Source organism: Aphis gossypii, chromosome 1 (assembly GCF_020184175.1).
Source record: "Aphis gossypii isolate Hap1 chromosome 1, ASM2018417v2, whole genome shotgun sequence".
Taxonomy (NCBI): domain Eukaryota; kingdom Metazoa; phylum Arthropoda; class Insecta; order Hemiptera; family Aphididae; genus Aphis; species Aphis gossypii.
In genome coordinates, this window is record NC_065530.1 from 60,426,613 (window position 1) to 60,442,993 (window position 16,381).

The following is a 16,381-nucleotide window of genomic DNA, read 5'->3' on the forward strand; positions in this document are numbered from 1 at the left end:
TCACTGTTATAAAACATTAATAATTACCTATTAATTTAGTTATTTGTTTATACTCATGAACGACACAAACTAACTGAACTCCCATGAGGGGCCAGGGGGTGACCAGACAGTGCACCTCCTCCCCGCCTACCAAGAAAAATAATATTAATTTATAATTTAATAAATATTACCATTTACCATGATAAATTAACCTAAATGTGGCTTACATTATCTTTAATTCTGTCTGCTTAAACTTTTACAGTAAGTATTGGTACTCACTACTCAGCTTTAATTAACACCCACCACTTACATCTCTCGCGTTTTCTATTTTATAATCAATAGCTATCCCCGTGCACTTTGTTAACCGTACAAAATGCATCCGTATTAAATTTGATTGCCTAATGCTAACATTAATTAGCGTAATACATAGGAATAAATAATATTTTTGGTTTTCTGATTTGGTGTATAATATATAAATGATATTTCCAACATATCAACTTTACATTGCTAATCCGCTTAGTGTTGCTTTTCTACCATTTAACGGCAATATTTTTCAAAATTTTTTTTTTAGATCCAAATTCGATTACCTTTTTATTCCTCCAAACCAAAAACCAACGACATATGTTATTATATAAAGTTTCAACAATGTGAACCAAAAACAACGGAAAAGTTTTGCACTGTTATATTAAACCAATTATTCACTTAAATACTAATTTTCTAATAACAACTAATAATAGGTAATAGGCACGGATGAAAAAAAATTATGTTAATGACTTATGTGCGTATTTTCCGATTATTTAGAAAACATAACTCAATTTTCTACTAATTTATATAGAATCAAAAATAGGCTTAAAACCTGCTCCACAATGTACTATCTCAACAACAACAAAAAAAAAAAAATCAAGATAATTGGATGAGTAGTTTTAGAGAACATGTTTGACAAAGATTTTCATTTTCATATTTATATATAAAACATTAACTATTAATACGACGCGAATGACTAATGTAGGATAAAAATGTTTGTAAAATAATTAATAATGTAAAAACATAAATAATGTGTTTGTAGTTCGAACACCCGACACCACTGAATACGACGTAAAGCGTTAAATTATTTACATTATTGTTATTATTTTTGGCACCCTATTAATTTTTTCAAAATAATTTATACATTAAAATCTTCCCTGAATCTAGATCTCTATTCATTAGTGAAAACTGTGCTAAAATCAGTTATTCAGTTAGGTGCTTTTTGAGCAAAAGGGCTTCTATTTTATATACCTAATGTAATAATAATATAAAAAATTACTTTTTGTGACTTAAATATAAAAGTTAGAAATTTGGTATCGCTGACATTATTGTAGACATTATCAAACTCTACAAGTTTTCTCTAGAACCCAATCATAATTCGACTCTCCTAATGAAAATGGAAGTAACTCGAATTTTTTCATTTTTCAGTACCTAGAGCTATTATAAGGTTTAACTTAAATTACTATTAATTATCGTTTTTTAACTGTTTCATTTTAAATATTTGTATTTTCTACCTTTGTTGTTTGATTGAATATAATATTATCACCATAATTTATAGTTTTTTAACTTCCACAGTAAATGTTTGATGGAAAATAAATTCAAGTTACATCTTTTTTTCATGGGGAAAAAAGTTATTCGAAGAAGTAACTCGAGTTACTTCTTTTTTCGTGGGAAAAATCATTTATTATAAAGAAGTAACTCGAGTTACTTCTTTTATTTTGGGTAAATATAGATAAGTGCTAAAAAAAATATTTTCAAATAAAATTATTTTATTTTAAATTAACAACAACATTATAACAAACCAAATCATAAAATCAACTATAAAAATGTTAAATTAAAGAAACAAAATAATTTGTACACCTATCTTAGGTAGATTCAAATAATTATAAAAAAAATAAAATAAAAGAACAAACTACTTACTAACTTAAAAATATTTAAAAACAGTAGACAAAATAAATAAATATAAATTATTCAACGCTCAGTGATCTATAAAAATCGTGATAAACTGATGGTATGAGTCAACTATCACATAAAGACAACAAATCTTTAACTTTAAGTTTTTCTGTTGGAATTTTTCCTGTATATGCAACTTTTGGTTTAAAGTGTAGTATATCATGGCATCTTTCTTTGTTTTTCTTAGTAGCTATAATGTCAAGAGTAATAAAATCTGTCGTATTAAGGTTATACCTACCTAATTTCTATTAAAAATGGCCTTTCATGCAATACTGATACCTCTTTCACATGATTCCATTTAATTCCATTTTTGTTTGTAGATGTTTTCCAATTAAATTGTTTATTTTCTACTAAACATTTGAAATCTAAAAATTCATTGTTTGACATTTGAATAACCAAATAAAGTTGTTTAGTTACTTTAGCACTTTGCACTAAAGTCACCCATTGCATTGGAACATAAATAATTGTTCCCTTTTTAGCACATTCGATTGTTGCATGCACACTATCACCTTCATTCTGTGTATGACCCTTCTCCAAAAATGTGTGTCTTATATTAACTTTATATGAATGAAAGCTACATATTCCCACATTGAGTATATGTATCGATTCCTATTTTGTCCTGCACAGTTATCTGAGTAGAAACTAAATTCACTTATACCATAGTTCTCCTTCATAAATTTAATAGATTTTAATAAACATGTACCAATCTCATTAGAACCTCTTTTTCCATCAGATTCACACCACATATAACAATATGCTTGTTTTTTGCCAATATCATAAACAGTAAAATTGTAGGTATGTGGCGAATTTTCTTTTGTAATAAAAACTCCCAACATCACCTTGAGGTGTTGTTAGAACTTTTTGGAGATCAAACACAGCTAAACAAAATTTTAAATCGGTTAATGCCTTTAGTTTATCAGATTTTTTTTGTCTTGCTAATGTTTTATTTATTATATGCAAATCATATTCAATTTGCATTGTAGTTTTCTCTAATGGACTGGCTAATTTATATTTTTCACATACATCACACTGATCCTTCTTTGGTTTAAAGAAGGATAAATTAAAATTATTATTAAAAATATCTGTGTATTGTCTTAATGTTTGCATTTAATACTCTAGGATCTAATGTGGACTTTTCTTTTATCCAATCCAAGTAAAGTCTGTGCATTTTTGATATAGATAGTCCACTTTCCAAGTAAGTTTGTAAAAACATGGATTTGCAAATTTGAATTTTTTCTAATTTAATAGTAAAATAATATTTACGAGAATAGTTTCTACGAGGTTGTGATATACCCTCAGAAGTACCAAAAGTTGTGCTATTCTTCTTACTCATCATTTGTATATTGCTTGAAATAAAGTCTCGCTGTCTCATATGGCTACCTAAGCTCCAATATGAATCAAAAATTATTTATACAGTTATAAAAAATAAAATATTATCTATATGACTATATCTGTGGTTGCAGCCTTGTGGTCCGCCGTGCTGCACAATACGTACCTATTGGCGGTGAATATTTTATATTAATTATTAATTAATCCACTTTAACGCATCATTTTCTAAAATCCTTTCTAATTTCTCGGTTAAATTATTGGAGGAATCGATATTCCAAATTTCAAGTTTGTATGTACATACTATGTTATGTAGTTTTTGAGATAGGTACAGCGATCAGTGAGTGCGGTATTTGGCTTTTATATATTTAGATATTATAATGTATTTTTGTAATTATTTATCTGTCAGACAAATTTGTGAACCAAATATTATAATACTCATAAGCCTGTAATTTATTATTTATATAATTTAAAATGGAGTTTTCTCTCCGTAAATAAATAAAGAATTAATTGCATTAACAATATTACCTACCTCAAACAATTTTTTATTTTGACATTCATTTTATCTGTAGCTACAACTGCCTTAGTCCAAAGTAATGTCTAGTATTTTGTGAGAATATTCAAAAACTGATGGAAGAGTATAAATTATGTTTAAATGTGAATTATTATTACATAATTTAAGAAATGATATCTTAAATCATGATAATTACTTAACTTTTAAAATAAATTCGCGCATTTTTGTGTCATATAATACCAACGTACGAAAAATGATTTTATTGTACAAAAGCGCATAACCACAACAAAAACATATGTTGATACTCTGATAAGAATATGAATATATTATTTTTAAGTTGGTTCACGACACTTTTATACATATACATTTACACAGCTCGGTCTTCACTTTTTTACACAATATTGATAATTGATATAGATATACTTTGTCCATTTATTCACATTTCACTGTCTATTCAGAATTGACTGATAAGTTCTTCGATTTTAGTAAATTTTAAGATTTATATTCATTTTTGAGTAAAATAAGTATACTGTTTTACAAATTTATATTCTTTTTGTATTTCGTTTATTGTTAACTCGATACATTATGGCTTCTGATGAGACACCGTTGTATAAAGCAATTGCAAATTACAGACCACCTCCATTCAATAAAGATACTGTATTAAATTACTACGCCCCAGCGTATGGCACGTTAAACTATGCACTTTTATCTATCAATGTGATGAACCCCGGACTTCTGCAAAGGTAATTAATGAATCTATATAATTTTCACGTTATCCAACTTTTAAATGGTATATTGTTTATGTTTATAGAATTGTACCTAAACCAGACCTCACAAATATATTTTTAATCAACTCTTGCGTTGGGTCATTTTTATTTATTGCTGCGCGCCCACATCTCAGCGAAGCGCCTCTCAAACTGCGCATAGTATACAGGTTAAAAATTATTCATTAAATTTAAACAATAATTTATTGTAAACATTTGTTAACAATTAATATTTTTGTATTTTTAGCGTTTATGGATCAGTTTTGTTCAATATGGGATCGGTATTATCATGGGCTATTTTACGTAGTTTATTACCAAATAACTCTGGTTTAGCTACTGTTGCTGGTTTAATCTCAGGATTTGCTTTGACTGGCTGTGGTGTTGCATATTTGAGCTACAATGACAAAACTGTTAAAGCAAATAAAAAGTAGACATTTGTTTTTATGGTGATAATTTAGTTTAAATAATCTCCTAAGTTCTTTGTAGTAATTTAATTCCAGAGGGCTGATTTTTTTTTTATAAATATTTTGTTATTATTTCTGTTTTTTTTTTTTTTATGTAGCTGGTAATACCAAAATTATGATAAGAAGTAATCCCATTCTATAATATTCAATATTCATATTATTCAATTAAAAAATTAAATAAATTAATTCGTTGTGTATTAATTCTGACCTTTTTTTGTATATTTATGTACACATATTTACATACATGATACATAGGTATTGATTTGTAATTTAAAATAATATAAAAAAATCATTAAATTTAGTTCTACAATATCATTAAATAATTGTCTGATAAAATGATAGTTATTACTTATAACTTAATAAATAATGTGACTTTAACTATATTATTATTTATTGTCTTAAGTAGAAAATAAATATTTTCATGTTTCTTATACTATATCAGGGATGGCTAAATTTTTTTTGGTCACGATCTATTAAAACATACTTCACTTTTGAGGATCGACTTCCATAGAAAATTTTTTTTATTATTGAATTACTATAATTATAAAGAAGCATATAGGGCGCGTGGCCCTAAAAATAAATTTTAACATAATCGCCTTTGAAATAATTGTCCACGATCAACTATTTAGCCGCCCCTGCACTATATAACAGGAATGGCTAGCAAGAAGAGACTCGTGAACCACCAAATATATTAATAAATATGGAAGAGCCAAAATGTAAAAAAAAAGTTATGTTGTTGTACAATACCTATATAAATTCATATTAAAAATTTTTTTACGATAATATGCGAACGGCAAGTCTAATGATGCAAGGCGCGGTTTGGCCACCCCTGCTATATAATATAATACATTTTTATCATACTATTTCTAATTTTGATCTTCAATACTTAACATAATTTTGTACCTGGCAAATTTCTTAATAAAATTTAAAACTTAAGTGCATTTATTTAATGTTTATCATGTATTATGAACAATTAATTGATTACTATTGAGTTAAGATATGCAATTTAGTGTTTTATCATTTTTTTATTGCTAATAAATTATTACACAAATATTAAAATATACAAATTGTTTTATTATAATTTGATAAAACGATTTTATTTCATAAGATAATCATAATTTTTTTATAATTAAATAAAAATGAATTCAAAATTCAAAATATTGATAAGAATTTAGTAATAAGTTATATTATTTTCTATTAACAAAATACAATAAGAATAGTATTTGTTATTTTTCTTATGAATTTTCAACTAGCACAAGACTTAAATTTATAAGAAAATGATTTATTTCTAATTAATATTAGTTTAATATTATATAACCTACATAGTGCGGAACAAATGCACTTTACTGACCTTCTCACTATTTTCTTATTCTTTTTTTTTTTATAATATATTTTTATACCTTTTTCAGAAATGATTAAATATTTTTTTCTCAAATAATTAAAAAAGTTATGATAGTTAGGTTAGGTTGTAATGGTTGGTAAGTTTGTTATTTTTACTTGTAGAATACAGTACAGCATCTATAGTAATTTAAGTTTTTATGGTTTGTAATAATTTTGACATTACTCAGAATTGATTTTACATAGATGTTTTTTATTTTTGACTGAAGTTGCAAATAGTATCAATTAGACGGAACACACAAATAGAAACCATCTTCAAATTTGAATAATTTTTTTACTCCTATAAGGCCCAGTTTTTCAATTGCCTTTAACTGGCAGTTAATAGAATTTAACTGCTGGTTAATACTTTGTCCCAGTTGATGTTAATAGATAAACAATAATAAACATAATTTTACTATTTATTTATTTTTTCACAGAGTACCTATCTGTAAGTAAAAAATATTTTTTTTTAAATATTTATCAATGACAAATAAAAAATAAAACTAATCAAAACCTTTGTTTAAATTGGTTTATAAATAAACGGGAGTTTGTAATTTGCACCAAATTAAAGATAGGTATGTAATTTACACCACTGCAGGTTGTCAAAAATAGTGTTTGTAATTTGCACCAAAATAAGGGTATGTAATTTGCGCCACCCACAGATAGTCGAAAATAGAATTTGTAATTTGCACCAAAATGATTATTTATTTGTTCGATTATCGAATATTCGATTATTCCTCGGTATCTTCGTAGATGTCGAGACTAGATGGACACGAATACGAATGACAGTAATAATTTTTTGGGATTTTTCGCCTTATCTGGTAATATTTTGACGTTTTATGTCCAATTATCGGTCATAATCGCGTTATATATATTTATATAATGTATATCAGTTTATTATTTTGATCAAACACTAAGCTATCTATACGTTTCGTCGTAATACGTAAGTTAACGTAATATTTTTGTAGTGCAGTTTTTAATATTTTTTGATTGAATAATGGAAATTAAGATAATTAAAAGTAATCGTGGGGAAGATATTTTAGAGTACAATAATCATTTTTATAATTATTTAATTTCACTTATAATTTTTTAATTGGCTAACTTTTTCTATTTATACAATTATACTTATCTATTCGATATAAATATTATATATATTTTTTTTTAATTAGCCAACTTTTTTTTATTTTCATAATAATACGACTTTAATCTTACATATATTTTTTTTATATTCAAAATTATACGATTTTATATAAATTTATTATGACAATTATAATATGCGCATAAGCTCAACTATTTTATAAATAAAAACTAAGTTAAATTTATATTAGGATATAAAAACTTGTAAGTTTATACTATCGAAAAAATAATTGATTTTAATTTTGATGCAAATTACAATTCCTACCTATTTCTTATTACCTGAGGATGGGGCAAATTACATATCTTTATTTTGGTGCAAATTACACATGTTGTAAATATTTTGGGTCAATTTTAATGCAAATTGACTACAGCCAAATAAACTAGTGTTTAAGCAATTTTTATCAAACTTGCTAATATAATCATAGAGCAGATTAAACATTAACCTAATAGTAAATTAGGTATACTAAATCAGAATACTTTAGTCAAACACTCATATTTTCAAAATATATCAAAATATATTTAATGTATTATCTTTATGAATGTCTGATGTATACACTAATATTTAAACATACAAATCCATTTAAAGCATGGTAAATATTACAAAATAATAACAAAAAATACTCAATGGTTTATAAGAAACAATACGTCATAAGACATCAAAATTCCAAAATTCATAGATAACCTACATTATAAATTTGGATAAAAGTTTCAAGTCTATTTTAAAATCAACAGTCTACATCTTTAATGTGCCATTATCTCAACATAGTATTTAAATTTCACATAAAACGAGGATGTCACGACTTAATTATTTGAACTCTAACACAAAATTATTAATTATTTCTTTTAAATTTAACTGACGAGCTCGGTCATTTTCAATAGATAGAATTCCAAGTCCACTTAATCTTTCTTCACACATAGTGCTCCGTAAATAATTTTTGATTAGTTTTAATTTTGAAAACGATCGTTCCGCTATAGCAACTGTTACAGGAAGTGTCAAAAATAACATGCACGCTGTACATATTTCAGAAAATGTTGTCGCTAATGTAGGGTTCTCAATAACAAGTAATTCGGTAATTGCTTTTACCGATGTTCGTTTTGTAATTTCTTCTTTAAAACAAGATCTGAACGATAAAATTTGACCAGCAAGCGCATTAGATAAATCAGAATCATAATATTCTACTAATTTATTAGCGGAGTTATAAATTTGTTCGTCTGTTAAATTAATCAACGAATTAGGTTGAATAACTTCAAATATTTTGAATACGTTATTTAAACTGGTAAAACGTTCTTTTAGTTACATTATTGCATTATCCAATGTTAAATAAAATATGTTTATTTTAAAATGTTCTTCTGCTGAAATAAAACAATTATCTTGGAGGATTTCGTCATAAAAACGTTTTATTCTTCGGTTTCGTTTTTCTTGAAACTTTTGTGATACACCCCATTTTTTTGCCATTTCTACTGCTATTTCAAAAAAATCACTGTATTGTGACCTGTATTCTTGAAGATTTATCAACGCAGAATTAAGCAAGGAAACTGCTGTGCTCAGTTCTTGTTTAGGAGACTGAAGAACTTTTGATACAACATTTACAGTTTCCAGAATTTTGCCAATGAAAATTACACTAAATATAAATTTAAAATCTTCCATATGAACTTTTAAATAATTAGCTTCAAATATTTCGTCTTTTTTTTTGCTTCTAAGAATTATTTGCGATAAGCATTTTAAAATATCAACTTAACGATGTCGAATAGCTAATAAAGAATCATACCTTGATGACCAACGAGTGGTACATAATCTTTTTAATGTAATTGAAATATTTGATGACTCTGAAGATAAAAGTAACTGCCAACGTATAATACTATTTGAAAAAAATGTATAAATTTTTTCCACAAGTCCAAAGAAATTTTTTATTTCCATTGATGAATTCATTGCATCGTTTAGAACTAAGTTCAAATTATGAGAAGCACAATGGATATATGTTGCCAATTTTTGTTTAGATTTTAACCTAGCCTAGACACCTGAATATACACCACTCATGTTGGCAGCCCCATCATACCCTTGACCACGAAGTTTTGACAAATTTAAATTATTTTTTGTTATACAATTAATAATAGATTCTTCTAAACCAGCACCTGATTGATCTAAAATTTCGACAAAGCCAATAAATGATTCATTTATTTGCAATGTCTTAGGATTACCATCAGAGTCTAAAATAATCGAAACATATCGAATAACTTGACTAAGTTGATCAGTCTTACTAATATCTTGAGTAGTATCCATTATGACAGAAAAAAAGGGTGATTGGTTAATACTTAAAATAATTTGTTCTAATATCGTATTTGCGAGTAAAGTAATTATCTCATTTTGAATAGTGTTACTTAAATAATTTGCTGTGCCCCTACTAGCTGGCATACTCAATAGTTTTTCTAATATAAAATCATATTTTGAAATAAGAGTAATTATGGATAAAAAATTGCCTTTATTTTTACTAAATTCTGTTTCTCGATGACCTCTAAAAGACAAGTTGGATGTAGCTAATGTTAAAGTGACATTGATAATCCGATCTAATACTTGTCTCCAAAAGTTACATTCATTTTGAATAGATAATTCCATTTCTTCGGAAATTGTTTTATTTAAGCGCCATTGTTCAAATATAATACAACATTGAATATGATCATTTGAATTATCATGGCGTTTAATATTTTGAGTAAGATGTCTCCAATCATTATTTCCCGTAACCCAAGATGAACTAATTCTATCTTGAGTAGAAAACAACCAACAGCATTGACAATATATTTTATTTAAAGTTAATGAGTAACATAGCCATGTACGTTTTAAGGTAATATTAGCCTGATTTGTAAAATAGTAAAATTTTTCTGAAAATGATCTAGAATTATCACTATCAGTTGGAAATGGACCCTTAGGCTGACAAGGGCCTTGTGAAATAATAAAACGTTTTTCTTGGTGGTTGAGTGGTTCTTTAAAATGAACTTTGTCGGTAGGAAAACGTTCACAGATTAAACTGTTAAAAATATTAGGTTCAACATTTTTAATATTAATAGTATCAATACTAGATATTTCAGTTGGCTCTAAGACTGAATTATTAGAAGTATTAATTGTATTTAATAAAGTACCTAAGACATCAATATATTGCTCTTTTTCTGTTTCTTCGTGGTTTTGTTTAAAATACGTATCAATTTTCGGCATTCGCTTAACAGATTCTTCTTTTTGTTTTTTTATTTTGCGTTTCGCAGCACCACTAGCAGATTTTGATGCCATTATATAAAAAATTAAGTACACTATTTTATTGAATAGATATTTTCAATTTTAAAAATTATTTTGAATAGACTCCGAATGATGAAACAGGACACAGGCGATTGATGAGCGATAATATTTAATCGTGTACATTTATGCCATAGACATCTATAGTATACGAATCTAGGACGTTTCCAATATATATAACAAGGCCTAGCTATGATAAAATTGTTATCGACGATAATTTGTCGTACTATATAATTTAGTATTCGTACCTTAAACTAAGAAAACGCATTAAAATCGTCAAAAAATGCAAAAAAATATGTTTAAATAATCAATATCATACATTAAGATGATCGTATACTTCTGGTAAAACCAAAGTACCTATTTTCAAAATTATTATTATGTAAAAAAATATAAACATCAATTCGGGGGGGAAACGTCTCAGTCCGGGGGGGAAATGTCCAGTACCGCTAAAATTCCCGGGGGGGGGGGGGGGGGGAACGTCCATATACCATAGTATACGTATAAATAATAATACGTACATCTGAAGATAAAGATTATAATACGACGGCCAATGTCGATAACAAAAAACCACGGGAAACAGATTGCTATAAATAACGTTTAGTCGCCGTCAAAGTGGTACAGACGTACAGTACATCACAGAAAATACAATATCTATATATTTTATAATAATGATATACTGATATCAGATAGAGAAAATGAGAACCGTTTGAAATTTAAAACTATTTTTTTATTTTTTCGTAAATAACTGTATTTATTTATTTAATATTTATATATTTTTTTTTTTTGTGGAACGTTGAACAATAATGGGCCCCCTCAAGCCGAGGGCCCGTGGCATTTGCACACATCGCACACATGTATGACACGCCACTGGCTAGGCCGCTAGGGATATTTTATTACCTATTGTAAAAAAAAAAACTAATATTAAAATAGGTACCTACCATAAAATACATTTTAAATTGACTAATTGCTTCTAAAACGTAGCGAAAGAAATGTAATATATACTTGTCAGTTGTCAGTACATTGTAGTAGATATTGATTACATTCACAGTGAAAATTAAAAAATGCAATTATTAACAGGACTCATAAATATAGAAAATAATAATTAATAATCACTAAATAATTATTACAATCCCAATTTTAAATATTATATTCAAATATCAAAGTATGTATTATAATATTATTATATTATACCTAGATTGTAGCTTATAATAATATACATTTCAGTCCTAAATAGTATGACAGAGTTTATTGTTCATAAATCGTTCAAGGTTCAACAATTCAACATAAGGTTGGAAATAAGATTAATTTTGGCCAATCTGGAGATGATGAATCATTAAAATCAAAAGGTAAATTGAAATTAATGAAATTATTCACAAGCTTATATATTTTTTTATACATTATAATATTATATTATAATAGATTATAGTTGATATAGTTAAGAGTCGTTAAATAATAAATACATTAAGCGTTAAATAGCAAATATTCGATAGTCTATTGGCATTTGGCGCCGCCCAGTAGTCGCTACCGCGACTGATCGACCCGGTCTCAAAGACGATATAAAAATCAAATTCCTTTGTTGTTACTCCGTGAAAACAGCTGTTTAACCGTTCTTCCAAGGTCTTGGCGCGCTCTTTTGGTCCCGCTCCCACCGACCACCTACCATTTACCATCCTCAGCGCCCGTTTTTGTTTTTTATTTATTTACTCGGATAGTCGGATGTGATATTATGATTACGCACTAGTGCGATATTCTTGCATGTTCTCCTCGCCGATCGCATTGGAAACCAGTCGATTATAATCGGTTTTTTTTTTGTGTGTACGTTCACAATATCGTCTCCACTACCTAAGTCGTCCGTCATCAACACGTAATTCAATTTAATCGTAAGTACGTTGTTTCCACTCAACAGCCATCAGTTACATAGGAAGCATGTTAATAATATTCCGTACTTAACCTTAAATGTCGTGTGTTTCAACTGAATTTTTTCATTTCGCGGTATCACGGATACTTTTATTTTGTACGCCAATTCAATCTTTTGTCTATTCTTTGCACAGGTGCCGTAACTCATAGTTATTGATCATGTCTAACACGCACAGAATGCGGTACAAAAACGAAGGCGTTGACTCGAAAGAGTTGCGTCGCAGGCGTGAAGAAGAAGGCATACAATTGCGCAAGCAGAAACGAGATATTCAGCTATTCAAAAGGCGCAACATCAACGAGACTATTCAGAATGAGGACCCTGATGTAAGTAATCCATTATGTGATTCGAGACTACAATATTTATATGTATTTCTATAATCTAACTCATTGATTTATCATGAATGCCATTGTATTAGTTGTACAGTACCTAATGTTAACAATGAATTGTGTTTTATTAGGTACTAAAACATAATATTCTATATTATTGATAACTTTCTGTTTGTATATCATATTATTTAAATATTTATTTTATAACTGTTTTTACTAGAACTTACAAATTCCATACTTAGTTCACTCAGTTAATATTAAATTAATGAAACCTTAATAATGCTTTTTATCTGCTCAACTTTGATATTTGATTAAATATTATTTTTAAACATACCTTTCACTTCAATACAATGTCTAAAATTATTGATAATAATTATCAATACCAACCTAGCACCTAATTATAATTGTTAAGATTAGAAATATTTAAAAGCTGTTACTAAATATATTTTAGTGGCTTAATGAGATGGAATAATCATTTTTCTTTATTTTGTATTGAATTTTTAATTAACATTTATATAAAATATAGTACTAACATTTTCAATTACATATGTTTATAGGTAGTTTTACCTAGTGCTGTGACTGATTGGTCTAATATAAATGAAGAACTGCTTAAACATTTATATAGCATTAATGAAGAAGATCAATTAAAAGCAACACAAAAGTTTAGGAAATTATTGTCATCTGAACCTAATCCTCCTATTGATGCTGTTATTAGCACAGGTGTTATTCCACGATTTGTAGAATTTTTGAAAAATACTACAAATAGCCATCTACAGGTATATAATTCAATATTTATATTTAATAATTCTGTATTTTAGGTAATTTTTAGTTCTTATACAAATCCTTTTTCTTAGTTTGAAGCAGCATGGGCCTTAACAAATATTGCTTCCGGAACATCAGAACAAACACGAAAGGTAATGGAAGCTGATGCCGTACCGGTATTCATATATTTGCTTGAATCACCACATGAAGATGTACAAGAACAAGCAGTTTGGGCTTTAGGAAATATTGCTGGTGATTCTCCCATGTGTCGTGATTACGTTTTAAACATGGGCATAATGAAGCCTTTATTAAAGTAATAATTTTTTTATAAATTTTTCTATAGTTGATTATAAATTTATTTACTTAATTAAATTGTACATATGCAAATATTTAGTAATTATTGACTTCTATTATATAATAATTTCTAAAGAAGATATTATATATTACTATCCATATGTGTTGTCAAAGTCTTAGAATTACTAAACAGTAAATTTACGATCAGTAAAACCAATTTTTTTTTGTTAGCTTTAATAGGTATTGAAGTGAATTTATTATCTATAGTATTTTCTTAGCTTTTATTATTTTAATTTTTAAGTAATTTATAACTTAGTAAAATATTACAATTTTAAAATCCGTTTACATTTTTTTTTTTAAATAACTTTTGAGTTATAAGCACTAGGGTAGTAAACCAACATTTTGCGAGGAATCTTCATTCTACTCCACTAACTTGACTTTATATACTTATAACAGTTATAACTCATAAACTATTCATCTAAATTTAAATTTTTATTTTTTGGAAATACTTCAAAAAAATACTCTGCTTCTGCATATGAAATAAAAAAATTATGTTGTTATTCAAAAAATCAAAAAAAAAAAAACTAAAAATTAATAAGAAAAATATTTTAAAGAATGTTAATATATTTTTAAATATTGAGTATTATTAGATACAAAAATCTCTGTATAGGTTAAAAATTTAAATATCATTAAAAACCTATGAGATGTCTTAAAATCTAGGTACTATTTTTATTTTTAACTTTTGTTAATTAGCAAATTCATTTTAATATTAAAACTAAAAACACTAATATGCTGTTTTACTTTTGTATGTCAAGAAAATTTGTGTAGGTATAGATGTCCTCTTTAAGTATAACATGTTTGAATATTTATAATATTAATTTATATATTCTTTTTTAGACTACTAAATAGTTGTTCACGACTTTCAATGACTCGTAATTCTGTATGGGCTGTATCTAATTTATGTCGTGGAAAAGTACCCCCACCTGATTTCACAATGGTGTCACCAGCTCTACCAGTCTTATCTGATTTGTTGAGTCATAATGATTCAGATGTACTGGCAGATACTTGTTGGGCTTTGTCATATTTATCAGATGGTCCAAATGAAAAAATTCAAGCAGTTATTGATGCTAAAGTTTGTCCAACTTTAGTTGAATTACTTATGTGAGTTATTATTTATAAACAAGATTAATTTGTAAATAAATATTATATATTGCTTTGTTGTTTAAAGGCACACACAAAACAATGTTGTCTCTGCTGCTTTGCGAGCTGTTGGTAATATAGTAACTGGTGATGATGCTCAAACACAAGTTGTTCTTAATTGTTCGGTCTTACCTTGCTTACTTAGCTTGTTAGGATCACCAAAAGAAACTATCCGTAAAGAGGCCTGTTGGACAATTTCTAATATTACTGCTGGAAATAAAAATCAAATACAAGTATGACGTTTAATATTAACAAGTTAAAACTAAAACACTGGTAGAATAAATTTTATATTTATAGGCTGTTTTGAATGAAAATATATTCCCTGCACTCATACATATTATGGCAACAGCTGAGTTTAAGACAAGAAAAGAAGCAGCGTGGGCAATAACAAATGCTACTTCGGGAGGAACCCAAGAACAAATTCAACATTTAGTCGAGCAAGTATGTATTTCTATTTAAACATTTTTTAATACTTTGTTATTTATTTTTCATATTTATATTTTTAGAAATGTATCCCTCCATTATGTGATCTCCTGACAGTGACAGATGTTAAAATTATCCAGGTGGCTTTGAATGGTCTAGAAAATATTCTTAAGTTAGGGGAACAATTAGCTAGACAAACTGGTGCTGTTAATCAGTATGCTGTTTTGTTAGAAGAATGTTACGGTCTAGATAAAATTGAGTTCTTGCAATCACACGAAAACATTGAAATCTATCAGAAAGCTTTTGGAATTATTGAACGTTATTTTGGTTCTGAAGAAGATGATCCACGTGTTGCGCCATCTGTACAAGAAACTGAACAGGGAATTGAACAGTTTGATTTTAGGGATCAAAGTGTCCCTATGACTAGATTCCAATTCTAAGAACTGTTACAGGAAACATGATTTGATTTTTTTTTTTCAATTGTTTTGTTCATGATTCTTATTGCACATACATTTTAGAACACAAAAGAGATTCTCTATCCTTTAAAGAACTTGTGACTGATTGCATTCAACTACTGGCATATTTCCGAAGATGACGAAATATTATTTGAACGACATTAATAAATGGTTTATTTCAA

The 16,381-nt window shown here is 27.4% G+C and overlaps 3 protein-coding genes across 4 annotated transcripts; 2 read left to right on the forward strand and 1 right to left on the reverse strand.

The window, feature by feature from the left end:
• Positions 1–4,198: 4,198 nt before the first annotated feature.
• On the forward strand, positions 4,199–5,225 carry LOC114124381 (uncharacterized). Its single transcript, XM_027987614.2, has 3 exons — positions 4,199–4,539; positions 4,608–4,730; positions 4,808–5,225. The coding sequence occupies exons 1-3, from the start codon at positions 4,382–4,384 to the stop codon at positions 4,989–4,991; spliced, it is 465 nt and encodes a 154-aa protein (XP_027843415.2). The 5' UTR covers positions 4,199–4,381; the 3' UTR covers positions 4,992–5,225.
• A 4,324-nt stretch (positions 5,226–9,549) lies between these two features.
• Positions 9,550–10,818, reverse strand: LOC114124394 (uncharacterized). Its single transcript, XM_050207250.1, has 3 exons — positions 10,611–10,818; positions 10,017–10,529; positions 9,550–9,746 (listed from the first exon to the last, which is right to left on the reverse strand). Exons 1-3 carry the CDS (start codon positions 10,816–10,818, stop codon positions 9,550–9,552), a joined length of 918 nt encoding a protein of 305 aa, XP_050063207.1.
• Positions 10,819–12,496: 1,678 nt separating this feature from the next.
• LOC114124390 (importin subunit alpha-7) lies at positions 12,497–16,381 on the forward strand. 2 transcript variants are annotated; one of them, XM_027987630.2, is made up of 8 exons: positions 12,497–12,705; positions 12,873–13,062; positions 13,623–13,841; positions 13,920–14,140; positions 15,019–15,282; positions 15,350–15,554; positions 15,619–15,762; positions 15,828–16,381. In XM_027987630.2, exons 2-8 carry the CDS (start codon positions 12,898–12,900, stop codon positions 16,182–16,184), a joined length of 1,575 nt encoding a protein of 524 aa, XP_027843431.1. In that variant the 5' UTR covers positions 12,497–12,705; positions 12,873–12,897; the 3' UTR covers positions 16,185–16,381. The 2 variants fall into 2 exon arrangements, with proteins under 2 accessions (XP_027843431.1, XP_027843430.1); XM_027987629.2 differs by having other exon boundaries at positions 12,498–12,701.